General features: G+C 38.8%; 1 protein-coding gene across 3 annotated transcripts in view; it reads right to left on the reverse strand.

Moving 5' to 3' along the window:
* Positions 1-2,280: 2,280 nt before the first annotated feature.
* Positions 2,281-20,521, reverse strand: part of LOC146691757 (low density lipoprotein receptor adapter protein 1) — a 47,609-nt gene continuing 29,368 nt past the window's right edge. Inside the window, exons 4-10 of one of the 3 annotated variants that reach the window (XM_085431716.1) lie at positions 15,387-15,501; positions 14,955-15,027; positions 14,715-14,801; positions 12,484-12,611; positions 11,298-11,332; positions 7,605-7,633; positions 6,397-6,505 (exon numbers count right to left, since the gene is read on the reverse strand). In XM_085431716.1, the coding sequence (XP_085287842.1) occupies positions 6,459-6,505; positions 7,605-7,633; positions 11,298-11,332; positions 12,484-12,611; positions 14,715-14,801; positions 14,955-15,027; positions 15,387-15,501 (514 nt within the window). In that variant the 3' untranslated portion in view covers positions 6,397-6,458. Of the gene's footprint in view, positions 7,032-7,604; positions 7,634-11,297; positions 11,333-12,483; positions 12,612-14,714; positions 14,802-14,954; positions 15,028-15,386; positions 15,502-20,521 lie in introns of all 3 variants that reach the window. The other 2 variants (XM_085431715.1, XM_085431717.1) reach the window with 2 other exon arrangements.

The following is a 20,521-nucleotide window of genomic DNA, read 5'->3' on the forward strand; positions in this document are numbered from 1 at the left end:
GGTTTTACAGTTACAGTGGGGCAAAAAAGTATTTAGTCAGCCACCGATTGTGCAAGTTCCCCCACCTAAAATGATGACAGAGGTCAGTAATTTGCACCAGAGGTACACTTCAACTGTGAGAGACAGAATGTGAAAAAAAAAATCCATGAATCCACATGGTAGGATTTGTAAAGAATTTATTCGTAAATCAGGGTGGAAAATAAGTATTTGGTCAATAACAAAAATACAACTCAATACTTTGTAACATAACCTTTGTTGGCAATAACAGAGGTCAAACGTTTACTATAGGTCTTTACCAGGTTTGCACACACAGTAGCTGGTATTTTGGCCCATTCCTCCATGCAGATCTTCTCGAGAGCAGTGATGTTTTGGGGCTGTCGCCGAGCAACACGGACTTTCAACTCCCGCCACAGATTTTCTATGGGGTTGAGGTCTGGAGACTGGCTAGGCCACCCCAGGACCTTCAAATGCTTCTTACGGAGCCACTCCTTTGTTGCCCAGGCGGTGTGTTTTGGATCATTGTCATGTTGGAAGACCCAGCCTCGTTTCATCTTCAAAGTTCTCACTGATGGAAGGAGGTTTTGGCTCAAAATCTCACGATACATGGCCCCATTCATTCTGTCCTTAACACGGATCAGTCGTCCTGTCCCCTTGGCAGAAAAACAGCCCCATAGCATGATGTTTCCACCCCCATGCTTCACAGTAGGTATGGTGTTCTTGGGATGCAACTCGGTATTCTTCTTCCTCCAAACACGACGAGTTGAGTTTATACCCCTTAAGTTCTACTTTGGTTTCATCTGACCACATGACATTCTCCCAATCCTCTGCTGTATCATCCATGTGCTCTCTGGCAAACTTCAGACGGGCCTGGACATGCACTGGCTTCAGCAGCGGAACACGTCTGGCACTGCGGGATTTGATTCCCTGCCGTTGTAGTGTGTTACTGATGGTGACCTTTGTTACTTTGGTCCCAGCTCTCTGCAGGTCATTCACCAGGTCCCCCCGTGTGGTTCTGGGATCTTTGCTCACCGTTCTCATGATCATTTTGACCCCACGGGATGAGATCTTGCGTGGAGCCCCAGATCGAGGGAGATTATCAGTGGTCTTGTATGTCTTCCATTTTCTGATGATTGCTTCCACAGTTGATTTTTTCACACCAAGCTGCTTGCCTATTGTAGATTCACTCTTCCCAGTCTGGTGCAGGTCTACAATACTTTTCCTGGTGTCCTTCGAAAGCTCTTTGGTCTTGGCCATGGCGGAGTTTGGAGTCTGACTGTTTGAGGCTGTGGACAGGTGTCTTTTATACAGATGATGAGTTCAAACAGGTGCCATTCATACAGGTAACGAATGGGGGACAGAAAAGCTTCTTACAGAAGACGTTACAGGTCTGTGAGAGCCAGAGATTTTCCTTGTTTGAGGTGACCAAATACTTATTTTCCACCCTAATTTACGAATAAATTCTTTACAAATCCTACCATGTGAATTCATGGATTTTTTTTTCACATTCTGTCTCTCACAGTTGAAGTGTACCTCTGGTGCAAATTACTGACCTCTGTCATCATTTTAAGTGGGGGAACTTGCACAATCGGTGGCTGACTAAATACTTTTTTGCCCCACTGTATACGCTAGACTGAAGAGTTTCCAGCCAGAGGAAGATTAGAAGTTAGATAAATATACATGTACTTTCCTTAAAGTCCTTCTTTGAATATTATCAGGGGTCACAAATCATTCTATCCATGCATGCAGTATTTAAAACAATTTTCACCTGAGTTTGTACTTTAAATGGCCGTGTAAATGACACTACACAGGCATTTTTATTGATAGCCAAGAAGAATCACCAGACACTACAAATGGTGTGCATTTTTTTAAACCTTTAATCAGGCAACAGCGGTCGACAGAATTTAGAGATATATTGATCAGACAGCCAAAGTGCACGTCCTTGGTTGTGATTGACCAGTAAACTGGGAAATGTTTGAGAAAAGTACAGATTGAATAAAATACTGTGGACAGTTTAGCAGAAAGAGCTAAATCAATAAAGACAAAGCAAACTGAAATGTTTGATTTTGAGCTGTTTGTCTGCAAACCGAACAGCTATTTTAAAGCTTCTTTTCTGAAGATTTTTTAAAACTTCAAGTTCAGAATCATTTTGATATTCTGGTAGTGTCCAAACAGGATCGTAGAAATTAAACAGCACGACAGAAGGCTTCTAGTTTAATAAAACACAGGCTTCTGTGGACTGGTTTCTTAATCCTGTAATTAAAATGACATTTCAGCAAAATGCAGAGTTTGTACAAAGTCCTTTATTATGCATAAATATGTAACAAACCATAACAGCCTCAAAATTCTGTACACAATTTTACACAGATTAGGACACCTGCTTGTGAATCATACACAAACTGCTATTAACATAATATCACAACACTGCTGGAAACCCACTATTTGCATAGATAGAAAATAAGCACCTTGGTAAAGTAAATTCATACTGTAAACGTCAGTGTTTATTTGGGGTTAAGAAGTACAGTAGGTTTTCTGAGAGTACTTGGCTTCCCCAGTCGAAACTCTTTCTCATTTTTTAAAAACCTAACAGCCTAAAATGCTTTCTGGGCTCAGAACCTCACAGGGTGATTTGTATTCAGTGCACATAAGACTCAGTTTGGCATGCTGTACCTCCAAGTGCTAGTTTCTCTCTCTTCACTCCCAAAGACAAAAGTCTCAGCTGTGCCAAAGAACCGCATCCAGTTAAGATTTGCTGGGAATCTGCCACATTGATGGCTTGCTGTTTCCAGTATACTAGCTACATGAAACAATACTCAGAGGAGTCTGATGGAATTATCTGCGTCATAATGTTATTAATCCAGGACTTTCTTCTTCTTACATTAGATTACTTTTTATGTTTTATTAATTTACAAATAATAATTTAGCTTTAAGCCTATACAGTACCACAATTTCACCTGGACGTTTTTTGGGACTTTAACACCATGACCATAGAGAAACTGTACAACAAAACCTGCCCATGCACTTTCTCTCATGTCTTTGGCCACTCGTGGATTAATTGTGCTGTGCAGGCAGTAACAGAGTTTTGAACGGCTGTTATTTCCTACGTGCCAAAAGTCACTAGCTTATCACTTTAACAACATTACAGTGCAAATAAAACTTAAAGTGTTTCGAGAATGAGTGTACATGATGTGCTCTGTCCTTATTACAACGCCCAGGACAACATTTCGTATTTAAACTGAGCTCACTACTACATTAATGATTACTACAATGTCATTTAGAAATATTAAGAGTGGTACATTAAAGATCATGGCACATTATCATGGTTAATGTGCCATTTTTTTTTAAAACTATGCAACCTGTTTTTGCTATAACTGCTGCAGCATAAAGTAAAATAAAGGTTTAAAACCATAAAAAAATGTTCCCAATATCTTTAATAGTATGTTTTAGTAGTACGTCTGTTTCTAAATTACCTGAGGTGTAAATGTAATACATTATCATAATTTAATATTATTATTAATAAAGTAATAACTATTGGGGTTTTTTTTTTAAACGGCAGATTTCACAGATTTCGCAGCTCTTGGACAGCAGCCAATCTTAAAATATCTAACGGCACTGAATCAGCAGACACATCCACACAGGAATCCATCAGTCAATCAATGACGGGTCTGAAAAAGGTGAGTACAGATCATTTGTGCATTACAGCATCGCACTGGCAGCGCACTCTGCTGACCTCCAAATTCACAGTCAATACTAAAGTGAACACATCGCTTCCTAGACCATCCTTGACATGACACAGGGCATTTCTGTTATCCATACTAAATAGTTTCGCTTTAAAATTTGTAATAGAGTTGGTATTTCAGACAGTCAGGAATGAAACAGTGTAATTAAGCCTCATGTCGTAACCTGATAAGCCATCCAATTATTCTGCAGTGGGTGTCATGACAACAATACGGAGCTCCCTGCTACCTCCCACCTACCACCGCCACAATTATTTTCAGTCGTGATGCCGTGAATACAGAGAAGACCACTTCAACCAGACTGTGGCACAATATAACATGCTCTTGACAACAAACAGCATTTGAGTGGTGGATATAAATAAACCGCACAGTCTAATAAAAAAACAAGAAAACAATTGGAATGTATCATTTCCATTAATGAAAAGAGATGTTTAAGAGAAAAGGAAAAGCATCCTTTAAAGAGGACAGTGTGAACTATGTAACTGAATATAACAAGTAAAAAAAATGAGCGACTCCTGCAGTAGTAAAACCCAGTCATTTAAATCTGTACAATCGTCTAACCTAACGCAAAAGCACACAAGCATCTACACATCCACGTCCCAATTAGTGATATAAAAAAAAGCCCACCTGTGAAAAGCCCTGATTCTAATCATCCTACTTCATTTATAATGATACAATATGTATACATACAGTAAATAGGTACAACTTTGACACTGAAAAAATACAGCATATGGAAATAGGTTTCTTTAGTCTGATTTTGGGCTTGAAACACAGTTTCCATAACCTAACAGCATTAACAGTAACATTGTCTTTATGTACAGTGACAGCTGAATGAATGAGGAGATGCTAAACTCGCCGTATTCCAGTCGGACCGTGATGATCGTTACAGAAATCTCAGCCTGTTACTTTCGAGAGTAAATTCGCATTCATATTTAGCATTTAAGACAGAAAGAAAAACAACTATGTAAACTTTTATGTATGCAGTGCAAACCATAGGCAGATCACTCATTCACCCATAAAAGGCTGCATATGATTAAAATTTGCTTATCTTTTTTTTCTTATTTTGCACAACTACAGATCTTCGGCATAAAGCCTGGGGTGCAAATTGGTAGTGTGGTGAACTTTCAGACTTTAGCTGCTGCATTGTAGAAAACGGAAGGCAGGATTTTGGAATTAGTAGTCACAACAACATCTTACCCTCTGTTAGTTCAATTTTGATCACTGTTAGCATACATTTTTCTATTTATTACAGTTGTAAATTGCCAGAGTAACCGTTTTAACATAAAAACAGCTGGTTGTTGTGTGCATCCCTAATGGTCTTGAAGCTTTAGTTACTTAGTGAATACATAATTTTAAACCTGATAATGACACTAAATGCAAAAGGGATACCAAAATACTTTACCTATAAGGAAAAATAAAACATAGATAAAAGGTTCTTTCTTGACCTTGAAAATAACAATCTGGTAACTTTCCCAACATCCAAAGTTCAAGGACTCCTGAAGCTTTCTGCCTTATGTTTCCCAGCAGAAAGATGCACTCGGATTTAACAATTTCTGGGTCCTGTAACAAAAGACGGATGAATAAATTGGTAGTTAAATTCCCTCTTCTCATACATTATCTCTATTATAAATATGATGGATTCCAAACCCCCCCACCCACTGCAAACAATGACCCGATATATAACAAACTGAACCATTCCCATGACAACCTGGCACATCTATCTGCTGGGAAAGGTCACAATAAGTGAATGAAGTGAATACCCCTCAAGCAGTGAGAATTTGGGACCAAAAAACTACGATCATATACAGTTAGCTGGAGATTAAATTTAAGTACTCCACTTTACTTTGTAAATGTTACAAGTATTCTTCTTAAAGAAACATTTCCTTATTGACTGTGTTGCCAGGGGAAAAAAAACCTGACACACACTTTTATATATCTCTGTGTCTAATGGGGCCTTCATCCCCCAAAAGAAATGGTTTGTTCGATACAACAAACTGGATGATTCGTGTAAAACCCATTCAGCATCATGACAGAGTGTTCACTCCAGTGTCTGATGATGACTCCTAACACTGGACTTCCACCAGCAAGTGCTGTGACTGGCAGCTGTTACTGCACCAAAACAAACAGCAAGATTAGAGAGTGCTCACATTTTCAGAAAGCGATAGCAGGCATATATACAGTGCACGCATCTTTGGACTGTGACGTTTGTGCAGTCTTTACTGTAATTTACAAGTGGAATCCACATGTGGAAATGTTTCACAAATTATTACTAAAAGGAGGAGACTCCAAACTTCATCCTGTGTGATTTGCATTGTGTATAAATTTGTGGTCCTTGCTCTCTTCGCTGTGGTGTATTGCACACTGTGTGCACCAAATTTTAAGATGGCAGGAGATGGCTGTTTACACTGAGAGAAGTGGGTTTTGACAGGCAGGCATTCATAGAAATAACATTTCATGATATCAGGGTATTCACTCTGGCTTCTCTGCAGCAGTGACTGAATATCAAATACAGGCTTTCTCATTCAGTTTGTGCACCGGGGAGGGTGATATGTTTTTTTCTTTCTGATTGAGTAAAGCATGCTGTTTTTGTCAGCCTGGGTACTGGAGCGTATGCTTTTTGTCTAATTTCTGTGGTGCTGTACGTCGGGCAGCTATTGCCGGTATGTTATTTAAACTCATTGTTGCAGACAGGCAACAGATTCTCAGTGGAGACCTCTGGGAGACTCAAAGCTGCATTGTCAGAGATGGGTTCGGAGCGGGACTCGGCCAGTCTGACAGAGACAGAGAAAAGCAGAGCATTGCTAGAACATTTTTTTCAGAAGACAAAAGGGGTTTACAGTCTATACAAAGGTTTAAAAAACTGACAGAAGAAGGAAGCATATAATGTAGCAAGGTCACAGACACAAACACACAACGCCAAAGGATGTTGATTTGACTCAAAATGACAAAGAACAAATGGGAAAAGGGAGTGCTAGTGGATAAAGTGCAGCGTGTGAGGTCGTGAGTGGCAGACAACAAGAAAATTCAGTGTTTTTGATGTTGTTCGGAAAAACACTGGCAACACTGAAAACAAAAGCCAACTCCAAAATTGAACAGAAGCGCTACCCTCATTTATTTGGTATATTATATTTTAACAATAAACATTTTTCAGCACGCCAATGGCTTTGATGTGCAACTTAATGATTAAAATTATATCATTCACTCAGTCACTTTTTTTGCACTGGTGATGGACAGGATGACAGACGAGGTCAGGCAGGAGTCTCCGTGGGCTATGACGTTTGCAGATGACACTGTGATCTGCAGTGAGAGTAAGAAGCAGAGTAAGAAGAGTCTGGAGAGGTGGGGGTGTGCACTGGAGAGAAGAGGAATGAAAGCCAGTAAAAGCAAGATGGAATACGTGTGTGAATGAGAGGAGACAGGTGACCGAAGGATAGCAGCAAGAGTGAAAGGGACGGTTTACAAAGTGAAACCTGTTGAGGTATGGTTTGGTAATGGTGGCACCAACAAAAAGACAGGAGGTTGAGATGAAGATGTTAAGATTTACATTGGGCTGGACCACTAACCAAGGAAATGTAATATTAAAATTAATATTGAAAAACAGATTTTAAGTAATAGTTTAATCCTAATTGAAATCAAAATAATCTTTTCAGGTAAAAACAAACAAACAAACAAAAACTTTAATGTGGCTCTGAGCGTAATATCATCTTCTTATTAGTGGAGTCACATACGTCCAGAGGCCAGTGCTTTCCCCTTGCAGAGAGCAGATTGGACTGGGATAATAATAGTTAGGATTTTTCACATTAGGCCTGAAATAAGGAGGCAGAGCAAGCATGTACTGTCCTAAAACAATACATTTATCACATCACTTACCAGTGTCTGTCTCCTCTGTTTCCATGTTGCTGCGTGCCAGATACAAGACAGAAGAAATCAAGACAAAGTGAATCAGTGCTAAAGGTTAGGATAAGTGAAGAAAAGGTGATAGGAACTGTTCCGGTAAAGGGCATCAGGAGTGTACATGCACACATTGTGAAGTGAGCTGCCCCACTTTCACCATGCGGTTAGCAAAGTGACACACAAAGAAGCCTAAACTAAACTAAAAAGAACACTTCAGATTTCAATGGGGAGAAGTACTTCAGTGCTAAATCGGCTGTTACACAGGGTCGCCGTTCATTTATGAAATTTTAAATACCATAAATGAATCATTTTAATTAAACCAGTTTGAACTGAAGCTGAAGTCAATAGTTGTGAGCACTTTTGGCTCTGCTAAAAATAGATTTTTTAATGAGGTCTAAATCCTGACCTGTGCAGCTAAGTGTTAATTAAAATTATTCTACTGAAGTTGGTTTAACGGTATCAGCTGCAGCTCAACTCGCAAAACTACAAAGTGCTACCAGTGACCCCTAGAGGTCATGCTGCTGCTTACACCAAAGTGGATTAAAGAGATTTAAACTGAATCGCCAAACCGCAGACCAATAACGTGACCCCGATGCTATATTTAAACAAGCGCACTCGTAGATATACCAGGAAGCTGAAGAGGCACTGGTGATGGAAACTTACTGCAGTGTGTGCAAGAGATTCAGACAACCACCCAACCCCAAACCAAACAGACAATTCCTATACAAACACCTAATGTTATGAGCTATACAAAGTTAGAGCAAGAGTAAAGCAAGAGTAAAATACTTCACCAAAAACATTTTTAATGGGTACTAGCAAAATTCTTTGCCCCTTAAAGACGACCCTGACTGCTTCCCCAGTACCCTTAATGACGAGTTTTGACACCTCATAATATATAAAGACATGGTTTAAGACCACTAGAATAGTTTCTGGGTTTTTTAAAGGGTAGCTGTAAAGGCAGAGACTACCTTCACTAACATTTGAGGCAAACCCAGTCATTCTGTTGTATAAGCAGGCCTGAAATATAACAGAAACCACTCAGTTCACAAAAGAGCTTTTTCTATTTAACAGTAAATCTTTGGCAGTTAAACATACTTACATTTTGGGAACCAAAGGGCTAGAGAGTAGATAAACAGCAGAGACATTTTAAAACAGAGTTCTCCTTGAACATATGAAGAGCCACAAATAAAACCCTCCTCTGTTGTATCTAAAGGCATTCCCGAAGTCACATACAACATTAAATAGGTGTGACAGCCATGAAAACTCAATGTCACCCAGATTCTTCAGAGTTTCAGGCCGCGTCTCATTCACCAGTGCTGTACCACAACTGCAGCGCTTGACATCCTTGCTGACCCCTGCAGAGCACGTTCACTCTAAACACTTCAAACTCCTTTAGTGCGACTCCCAGGACGTCAGATTTAGTAGACGTTTATCTAGAGTTTCACCTACCCACTATTTGACAACTGTCCCCATCCCTGCTGAGAAGTGCCTGAGTGATGACCTGCTTTCCTTTTCTGCTCTCCACGCATGTAAAAGCAACTTCCACAGAAACACACATGCAGAAAATCCCTTCGTCGAATTTACTCATTTGCTTTCCCCAAAACTTCCGTTAGCCACAGGCAGCACAGCTTAACGAGTGCAATGTCTTTAATGTGTGCAGCACCATCTTTCTGTAGCTCTTCTCTGTCTTTGTAGACAGATTTTACAGAGCTGTAGGATGTATACACAGTCTCAGAGACTGAAAGCTGGCTACACAACGAAATTAAGAGTCATGCAGACAATCATACATTTTGTGAGCTGCGAGTTTTCAGAGTGATCAAGTGCATTAAGTAGTAACAGGTGAAATATACTATGTTTATATATTTAATTTAAAAGATACCCAATTTAAAAATTGTGTATCTGCATGCAAGGATTTGTAACAATCAGGCAGAATTGGGGGTATTCCTTTGACGTGTGACTTTTTCATATCCCTCATGTCTCACATTTCACCCGAGACTCACATTCCTGTCTCTGCAGGTATCCTACACCTATAAAAAGTCAATTTTACAAGCTGTCACACATCGTGGTATAAGCGCTGTATCGTAATCCTAGTTCAGTGACAAGGTGTTAATGCATTGTGGAGCTCCCGCACTGGTTTGAGCTGGTGTGCTCCTGAAACCTCTGTCTGGGAAAGTGGTGATCTTGTAGCAATCAAAGGAGGTTGCTTGTTCCACATGATCTCTATGAGTCAATTATGCTTGATGTTTAGAACAAGCTTACAGCTTTAAGGGTGCATGTTGTACAGTGATGCCCTATAAAACAAATAATGTATATTTATGGAAACCTATGAATAAAAATTCAGTCAAATTCACCTTTTCAAAAAAGGTTGGCCATTGCGTATAGAGCTAAATAATAATACAGATTTTCAAAACAAAACGCCACGTCATTAAAAATAAACACACAAATAAATAAGGAAATAAATTCCTCCTTTTAATGTGAAAACAACACATTTCACAGAAGCTGGGTGAGGGGTGATGAAAGACTGGAAAGTTTTTTTTAATGCATTGGTGTGTACAGCAGTAACAGCATATAAATGTTTTTGGAGCAACACATGCTGTGGTGTATACATTTTTCAGGAAAAGCCTGAAATATTTCATCAAAAATGCTGATAACACCATTCTGCATGTACTTCAAAAGAGCGGCTCAACAGGAAGAGAACCAGGGTGTGCAGCCTGGAGTCCAGAGCTATCACCCCTTTAAAACATTTCATAAATTATGAAATGAAAAATAAGGCAAAAGAGTATCTGAACAGCCTCGGAGAAGCTGAGATTCTACAAGAAGCAAGAAAGGGAACATATTTTCTTTTCAAGACAACAGAATCTGGTCTCCTCAAGTTCACAGAGTTAAAAGAACAGTTAAATGATAATTACTATATTATTACTATACAGTAGTAGCACTATTTTCTTTTTCTTTTTTTTAAAAATTGAAACACGTTTATCTTGTAAATAAGACACTAAGTCTCAGTGGGATTACCTGTAAAAATAAGGTTGAATAAAATAAAAGACAAATTTGCAGAATTCTGACACTAAATTTGGTGGAAAGGTGCCTCTCACACAACGGTCATATTAGTGGAGGATTCACTACAAAGTGAAACAGCGCAGCATAACTCCAGAGTGTGTAACTTGTAACTTGCAGAAGGTCTTTTGCATGAGTCAGATCATTTCTAAAGCTTTGAATTTTTCACACAACTCTTTGGAGATCAGATAATCCCACTCAACTATTCACAGTAAGAAATTTTGATTATGCCCACCCAAACCTTTGCATGCCACTGTGAAAATATCTTAAGACAGCTGCTTTGAATATCAAGTTATTTCACCAGTTTCAATGCCATCTTTTAGACCAAGGTACCTTGGAAAATCACGTTTATCACATTCGCCTGCTTATTTCAGTTTCTATGTGACTTTCAATATCTGTTTTCAAAAGAAAAGATATTTCATCCAAAGACTCAAAGGCCCTCAGTGTAACTCAGGAGCTATTCAACTGTAATCAAAAGGCAATATTCATTGTCACAATGTGTTGAATACATTTGTTTCTTATGGTAGTATTTAAATATTAGTGTGCATAAAACAAGAAAATCAGATTTTATTCTCATTAGCGCTCTGCAGAATTACAGTCACGAACAAAGCTCACCTTGAGAATGCATCCTCAAGTCCATCTTCCACATCCTGTTGAGACACAACAATAGGACTCAGTCCACGTTCAAAGTGCTTCAAGTTATAATCCTGCTCCTTCTGTACTTTCAAGCATTTGTGCATCTGCACTGAGCCAGGTGCTTGCCTGTTTGCTTATTCACATAAATGAACTGCTACTGAGGAATCAATCTGTGAAAATAGATTCTCTTAATCCAGTCACAGATGCAACTCAATTAACAGTCACAGTAATAGATATTTAGTACAATATGAGAAAGTACCCTGGAAAAATACCCCACTTAATAAGCACGGACAGATGATAAACTGCACAACTGCAGCAATAAAATGAACTTGAACCAGCTTGAACCAGGTCTCGTTCAGCCACAGGATCATTTCTCACTGAGAGGAAAGGCACATCAGGGAAAAATGTGCATCATCGGGATTTCCGTGTATGAGATCAGTGTATATGGGAGACATTCGTATGGGTATGGTGTCACCTAGTGTTGAAAATCTGCAACTGAACACCAGATTATATACAGATGTGCAATAAATGTATAAAATTAGCTCCCATTATTTTATACTTTGCACATATTTATTACGTTTTATAGAGGATAAATGGCAGGATATGACCAATAATCATGCTATACTATTCCTTCCCACTTTTACATTTTAATCTTTTTTTCCACTGAAATTTAAAGTTTCAATTTTTTCCATTTAAATTTGGCTCATGTAAAGAAGAGGTCCATGGATATATTCATCATTCTAGTCCACTTATTCGGTTTAAAAGTTTAAAGCACATTTAATAGAAAGACAACATCAAACTAAGTTGAAATGATACATTTTACATGAAATAAACATGGTTTAAAAAACTAAAAACAAATATTATGTATGAACATTTAACAGTGGGATTATTTGATTGTGAAAGGAAGGCTATTGCAAAGCCTTGGAGCAGCAACCACAAAAGCGCAATGTCACTAACCACTAACCCCAGTATTTAAAAGCAGCTGGTTTGAGGATTTAACAGACATAGTGATATATTAGGAGTGGAGAACTTCTGAAATGTGCAGTACCCAAATGCTGAAGCAGGCATGGATTTATAGGCAAAAGGAGCAGACATTAATTCTGTATTTGACAGGTAGCAAGAGCACGCAAGCTAGCAATGATGTAACGCTTTAAAGCTGACCTACCCAAGAGTCATGTTTGATTGGTCGCCTTCGAGTAGGGTTACTACGAGGTGAGGGCGAGCTGAGCGAAGCAGAGAATAAGGGCCTCCGGAGCTTTTCCTCCATCCCACTGGGCTTATGTGTCTCTGGATCTATGAGAGATGGCAGGTGCTTATGAGAGGCTGCCAAACAATAAAGCAAAAGAGCAGGAAGAAGGAAACATAGAGGGCAGAGTAGAGACAGGCAGATGAGAGGTAAAGGACAGACACATCCAGACGCAAAGGAAAGGAAGAGCTGTCAGATTTCAAAGAGGTAAAACAACATTTCCAGCCCGTGGCACTCAAAAACTTCTTCATGACAGGCACAATTTAAATCATCTCTGTAAAACTTTAATGCATCTGTCCGTGTAGTTATTCCAAAGGTCCTTGAGGCTTTCACACCAGACTTTCTCTATGTCCTCAGGCCACTACCACTGGGAGCAGAGCAAATTTTAATTGAAAGAATCTGGGAAAACCAGGCCGCGACTAACAATGGATGATTAAGTCTCATTTTGTAAGTCTGCTGACCCTCTGAGGTCAGGAAAACATTTTGACCTATAAAGAATAACCTATAAATGTCACAGTCATTAGAAGGCGCTTAAAATTCACTGTTTCCCTGAAGGGTGATTTGCCCTGAGTGTGTATGACAAGTGACAGATGACTGATACATTTGTGAGAGAGCAGTGTCAATCAAAAACTTAAAAGCCAAAATTGTGATAGACTTAGTATAACTGAAAAGGTCATTTAAGATCATCATAGGACTGACTTGCAGTGACTTCCACTTAGTCACGATGAGTTGAAACGGATAGGTTTGTGCAGATGAAACAAATCAGCATCTTATTATTGCTTCACTTCAATAACACAGCATATTATTTTCCCAGCATTAATCAGATCCCCGTGTGCAGACTGATTTCAAACGCGGATCTTGAGAATTGATTACAGAAGCAACAAACCTGAAAAAAGGGTTTAAGAGAAAAGACACTCTTTGGCATTCTTGCTGAGAGATAGATGAGAAGATTGACGCCACTTTCTCGTCTCGACAGTAAATATTGTGCGACTCAAAAAGACAGCTGCAAGTTAGCAGAGCGTAAAAAGTGGAAACTGCAGGAAACTGTCAGCCGTGACGCATGATGAATTCTAATTTTCTGACATGAAGGCCCCAAACAGCTTGAGCAGCGTAGATCAAAACTTTCAGCTGTTTTAATGTGTCGTCTGCACCCAAACACAGAGTGGTTTAAAAAAGAAAACGTAATGCTGCACATCCCTAAAAACGCTTTTATCTTCTGAAACATGTTGCCTGCCTCAAATTCATTAAAAATCACATTTTTTCAACATTTAAAAAGTTGTATTTGTACCATTTTCAATAAAATTAGAGCAATAATAAAGATTTTCAAGTCATGACCTTATTTTGGAAAGCAGATTGTGTAATCAGCCTCTGTCATATCTTAAAGACTTCATAGTACCTCATTATCTTAGCACAGAACTTCTCTCTCAGACTGCAGGCTTATTTGTAGTAAGTGTTTCAAAAGTTTTCAACAGTAGAAAGAAAAAGTCGAATCCTGATAAATTTTGGAGTTAGGGCTGGATCAGATTACCCTGAAGCATCTCATTGTTATACTGCAACAGGCTTGCAGGCTATCCCATGATCCACTGAGTGTTTCTTCTTCACTCACCTCTTTTAACTCTCTGTGTGTTTATACATCACTACTATTTAATCATTAGCAACTATTAAACCCGGGTTCTATCTGCTCTCTTCTCCCCTCACCCCCAACTACTCATGGCAGATGGCTGCCCCTCTCTTAGCCTGATTCTATCAGAGGTTTCTTCCTGTTAAAATGGGGTTTTTCCTTCCCACTGTCACCAAGTGCCTGCTCGTCGGGGGTTGTCTGGTTGTCGGGGTTTCTTTTTAATACTGTAGGGTCTTTACACACCTTGGCACAATATTGATTATGAATTCAACAGAATTTTTATAATCCCCCCCCCCGGTTTTATGGTGATGTGTCAGACTTGTTAAAAAGCAAAGAAAATGAATTTAATTTGGATTTGTTGCCATTTCTAATATTGAGAACTAGATAATTTGTTAAATCACATTAAAACAACTTCACAGTTAACACAGTATTTAACATTCTGCTGTCTTTTACCTTTCACTAATATAGTTATTTCTTGTTCGATATGCGGGGACACAATATGGATGAGGACACAATAAAATGAAGTTACCTGCTGGGACACACTGAGCGTCCGCTGCCTCCGTCTGCCCATTGCTTGCTGCGCACGTACAGCAGGTCCTGGCCTTCTTGCTTTTGTCTGTGAACCAAGAAGCTGTTTCAAACTCTTAGAAAATAACAGACTCCAACTATACTTGAAACTTTCATTTATGCACAGACAATTTAATGTCCACAAAATGCTGAGTATAAACGTAAGTTCCAGAGTCATTTCCTCTTTGTTCAGGGAACTTACCTTCCTGAGCAATCTCCCAAAGATCTAAGGCCACTTTAAAGGCCTGGGCTACTGTTAATGTTACAGCCTGAGCCTGGAAAGAGAATAACACAGAGAAACTAGATGAAATTAAATTATTTTTAATAATGGGTATTTGATTTTGTGATAAAGAAGATATTTTAACTTTTTCTTTGGATAAGAGTGTATCTATTGTGAAAGATTTGTCAGAAAGCAGTATTTTTTTAATACTAACCACAGAAGTAAATCTCAAGTATCACTAAGGAAACAGCCACAAGATGGAGCCACACGCCACCCATTGTTATGTTGCACTTAGAGTTCACAATTATTGGTCCTGAAACAAACTGAGCATCTTCCTAAAGTCTGACAACATATATCCAACACATCAGTCTAAATCCAGGTATATACAAGAAACCCACGGCACTGCAGACTTACAATTTTCTTCTTTTGGCAGAGAAAGGCATGGCACTCTAGAGTCTCGTTGAACTGACTCTGTGAAACATATGCAAAGACCTTATCCTGAGTTTTATCTGCTGTGCAGTATGAGATTCTGTTTTAAAGGAAAGAGAGAAATATGAGAGAGAACAGAATTTTATTGCAGTGTAGCAGTTCCATCAATTCACATGATATACAGTCAGTTACAACGGCTCTACATATTTCAGCCAAGCACATAAATAAAGCAATATCTAGTCCTTACCAGGTTTTAAAAATAGGTGAATAAAACTAAGATCATTAACAACACATGACATAAAACACCATGTTATTTTTATTTGACAAAAATGGAGCAAAATGCAGAAGGAACGCAGGAAAAACGAAGATGATTTAGTAGTTTAGTAGAACCACATTTGATAATGATAACTTAAAGCAATAATTTTCTGTCTCTCACATTGCTGTGGAAGAATTTTGACCATCCTTTACAATGTTTTCTCAGTTCATTAGGTTTTGTTTATACACAGCAAACCTAAGGACTTGCCAAAGCATTCCAATGAGGTTGCGGTCTGGACTTTAATTGGGCTACTGCAATGACTTGATTTGGGGTTTTTTTTTTTTTTTTAGCCATTTCTGTTATAAATTTGTCCCTTTGCTTTGAATCATCATCCTGTTGTATGGCCATATGTAAGCCACGTTTTAGCCATTAGACAGATTGCCTCACATTTGACTTATTATTGACACATTTGACATTGGTATGCAGAGGACTTCATGATCAGTAATAACTAAAAGGTGCCCAAAGACCAAATCATCACCCCTCCACCACTGTGTTTGACAGTTGGTGTAACATGTTTGTGCTGATATGCTCCGTTTGGTTTTCACCAAACATAGTGCTGTGCAAACATCTCGTCTATCCAGAAGTCTTCTGTTTTTTTCCAATGCAGCTTTCTTGAATGTTTTCCACTTGGGAATATTCCTTCTCGCTGCAGAATGATGGCCTGTTTTTATAATTGGCCTTAAAACACTTCCCAGATTGATGATCACCAACCGTTCATTCATTGCTGCAGTCTTCCCTCCTTGGCATTGTATTAACACATAGCTGAATGTTCTAAACCATAGAACTACCAAAATTTCTGATTTCATGGGAGATGCTAACATTTACTGATAACCAGTTAACAGTGGATTAGCAGCACGCAGCTGCTACTTACAGTCTTAACTCCTATGGAAGCGGTAAGGGTGTAATATCTCATGTGTTTCTGTTCATCTAAGGTTGTATTTAGTTAATTTTCAGACCCAGTGCGGACCATATAATGTTTTTTAATTATGTTCCGATATGTAAAACCTTAAGAGTTTGAATTTTGCCATGAGTGTACATCCATTTATAATGAATGATACACGAAAAAGTACAAATAGGAAGGCTTTAGTGTCACACATGCGACACAAAGTACACAACATTACCTACTAGTCCGCACTGTGAATGAAACCTCGTAGATCAAGGTAAGCTGCACTGCCTACATGTCAATTAAGACTGTAACTTTGCGGTTTACTTTTTGCATATGCATGAGCACACCAGTCACAGCACCAGAGCAATGGATATGAATAATATGCTGATTGAGTCCCACAGCTGGGCAAAGACAAATGAGCAGCAGTGACATCCATAAGTGAGTTGTGCTTGAAGCTGTAGGAACTTCAGAGTTTGGATGGAGAGAAAGTGTTTCATGCCGAACTCGAATGTTGATAAAATGTTACCTTTAAAGACTGAGCTTGTCGATTAACCCTGAATTTTCAGCAAAGGAGCATTATTTACACTTTTGTGATGAAAATGATAGAATTATTCAAAGGTAAAGGACTTTTTAAAAAAATATTATATTCAGATCAACTGTTTGCTGTTCCTCATTTTTTATCTGAGAGCATCAACCACTGCAGGAAGGCATTTGAAACTGCAGTAATATATTGCGAATTCTTATCAACCGCAGAAAAATGTCCCCATCATGTGGGTATATATATATTTTTTCCTCTGAAACATTTAAATTTCTACCATCAGTGGAAAATAGAAAGTCTAAGATTACAAGTTGATCTCCACTGTGATTGTATTGCATTTGAAACCTCATTCCCAGCAGTCACACTGAATCCACTATCTGGTTTTCAAGAAATCCAATTGTCTGCAAATCCAGCCACAGCCTCGGCCCTGTGATTTTCAATAGTTATCTAAAACCCAATCCAGACAAAGTCCACCAAGCCATTTTGTTCTCCCACAGCAGCTTGTTTGGGGCTCACTGAGGCAACAAAAGCAGTGAATTTCCTTTGTCAGATTTTACACAGGCTATTAGAAGCTGTATTGATCTTCAGTCACTCTGTGTATATGCGATGGTTACCTGAATCGGCAGCATGCGTCATTTGTTTGTTGCCTTAAATAGATATGCAAATTAGCCACGGTAAACGTTGCACTTGACCTTTTTCACTATAATTAAAAACAGCACAACAAGGACAATTAGGGGCTCCTTCCATAGAGCCGATAGCAGAACTCTTCGACACGAGCTATGTTGCTATTTTTTATATTCATGCAATCATCATCATCACTGGAGAAAAGAGAAAGCTCTGGGTTGATGGCTGTATAATCTGCCATCATTAGAGCAAATTGTAAACTACGTGCAAAGGGGATTTGTGGATGGCTGACACTCATTTGCTACCCCAATTCAGAGGTGGGGGTTGGGTGGGTAGTGGTGCTAAAAATGAAGTTATGTATTAGATCAAACAACAACCATGAAATCAACAGTGCTCACTACTCCATCTCAGATTGTTTGCTGGCTTGCACCACTGATGCATGACCCACATAGCAATGCCCAGGATACCCAGCTTTGCGTATTACCCCCTCTCCCGAAGCGCGAACTTATATTTGGGGCCGTAATTGCATAAAAATGAGCAGGGAAAAGTTGAAAGGGTTGACCTATTTAAAATTAGAAAACAAGAATGACGAAACTCAAGTACTACTCAATACAACTCAATTATCATCCTATTGAGATAGTATGTGCTTTTAATTAACTTCATATATTTTCCACAAGATGAATTTCACTTATTTTAAATATTTAAGCATCCACATGCCTTCATAATTCTTTGTGTTCTCAGAATTTTATTTACTAAATAATATGCTCCCTTCAAGGCATCTCCTTGTGCACATCTGGATCGCTTCTAGCAAACATAGATTTCCATTCTTACCACTACACTGCATCTGCTATTTCGCAATCGACTTGCAAGTACAGAAAACACTACTGATGAGAAATTATCCTGACCTGTGTCTAAAGGTAACAAACGGAGCACAACCAAGAGCATAGCAATCTTTATTTTGGATTATGCAAGTTAAGCCTGTCAGTGACCCAAAAATTGTCTCGTACCATGCTTTCATCATGTTGCAACTATTCACACCACACTCAAAAACAGTTGTTTGGCCACACCAACACAATCCCTACTAAGCTACTGCCCTACTTGCCAGATTTGGCTCGCGCAAAATGAGATTTATTTTGAAGAATCATTATTTTGATCTAGTGGCGGACATCCAGCGCACATGCAACTGATCAGAAGGGGTGATCTAAAAATAACTGGGGCTTAAAGGAAGCAGACCCTGAAGGCGATAGCAGCTAAAAATTACATCAGGCGTGTTGTGTTTTTTGCATTTTTCTCGTTTCTTTCTTTTGCTTTTTAAGGACTGATCTGCTAACCTCAGAAAAAGTTCTATGAATAGAATTTAAATCAGTAACTGCAGCATTTGACTTTTTTTTTTATTTAATGGCAGTATCTAAGCTTTAGCTGTTCTTGACATATTTTTAAAACCTTTTTTAGCCTTATTATGAAAAAAAATAAAACTTTTTCACAGTCAGTCTTTAGCTTTCCCAGAACAATGTGCTGTAAGCGAAATATTAAAATAGGTCAGTGCACACGCAGTGCATGTCTTGCAAGTCAGTGACCCCAAAGCTGTTTGTGCATCAGTTATGATTCACATTACTAATATTATTATTTTGCACTGGACTGTCCAAAATCCCAATATCACAATAATCATATTAAGAAGCACATGCCACATTGACTTCTACTGTCAACAGCATAAAAGTCAGACTTATACATATAGTTACATGTATTCATCAACAAAGAGGCCTCTGTCCAGTGAATGTACATGTAAGATTTAATCCATGTGCCAAAGACACGTTTCTTCTATTTATAAAAACTCTTAAGAAAACTTTTTAGTCATTACAGGATAATAAGTGTCAGACGTGCGGCGCAGTGGATCTTATTTTCAATACAGGCCTTCAGGTTTAAAGAACAACAGGAAAAAAAAACAACCTGACAGTATCGCATAGTTCCCGCTAAGCTTGAACAACAGAAGCTGAGCTGTCAGTCGCCATCATATCTCCAAAGGGGCTGTCTGGACTGCAAGCCTTTGATCTTCTTACTGTGTACCGCACCGGTATTTGTGAGGCAGCGAGAGAACGTCATTGGATATTATTTAAATATTTACAGTACAAAGCCTGAATAGATCTTCACACATCAAAGCCTCAAACCTTTCATACGCTGAATGAAACAGGTCTGCTGCTTAATTCGACAGTGATAACTTCTGTTCAATTTTCAACTTAGCAATACTATAAAAAAGAAAGAAAAAGCAGTGGGTTTTTTCATCTTTAAATAAAATGATGAAAGAAGCCATGTTTCCATGAATGTTTAGGATCACTGTTACACCCAATATCCTCAGCTTAGAGATCGTACAGACACATGTCAGAACCACGTGTATCATTACAAGGTGCGTTGTCAGTCTGCATTTCAGCTCTGCTTTTCTGACCCGTATGCTCTGCTAATTGATATGCTGGCTGTTCCCTGAGAGCTCTTGTCAGAATATGAATCAGCAACGCTAGCCCAGATGGAGTCTGAACACCCTCACAATGTTCTCTGCTGGGAGCATCTTCTGTCTGCATGTTTTAAACAAAGCATGTTTTTAAAAGGATGACAAACATCGATTACTGTATTGGCGTTGAATATCTGGATTTTTCTACACCGGCGCACATAAAGGCCTCTCCAGAGTGTCAGTACTCAAAAACAAACCAGCCACTTGTCTACTGATCCAGTAAGTGGCTGCATTAATCAAACTCCCACATCTT

The sequence above is a fragment of the Copadichromis virginalis genome, linkage group LG15 (genome assembly GCF_057382275.1).
Source record: "Copadichromis virginalis isolate Kocher_CV1m ecotype Utaka linkage group LG15, C_Virginalis_male_GT1.1, whole genome shotgun sequence".
NCBI lineage: Eukaryota > Metazoa > Chordata > Actinopteri > Cichliformes > Cichlidae > Copadichromis > Copadichromis virginalis.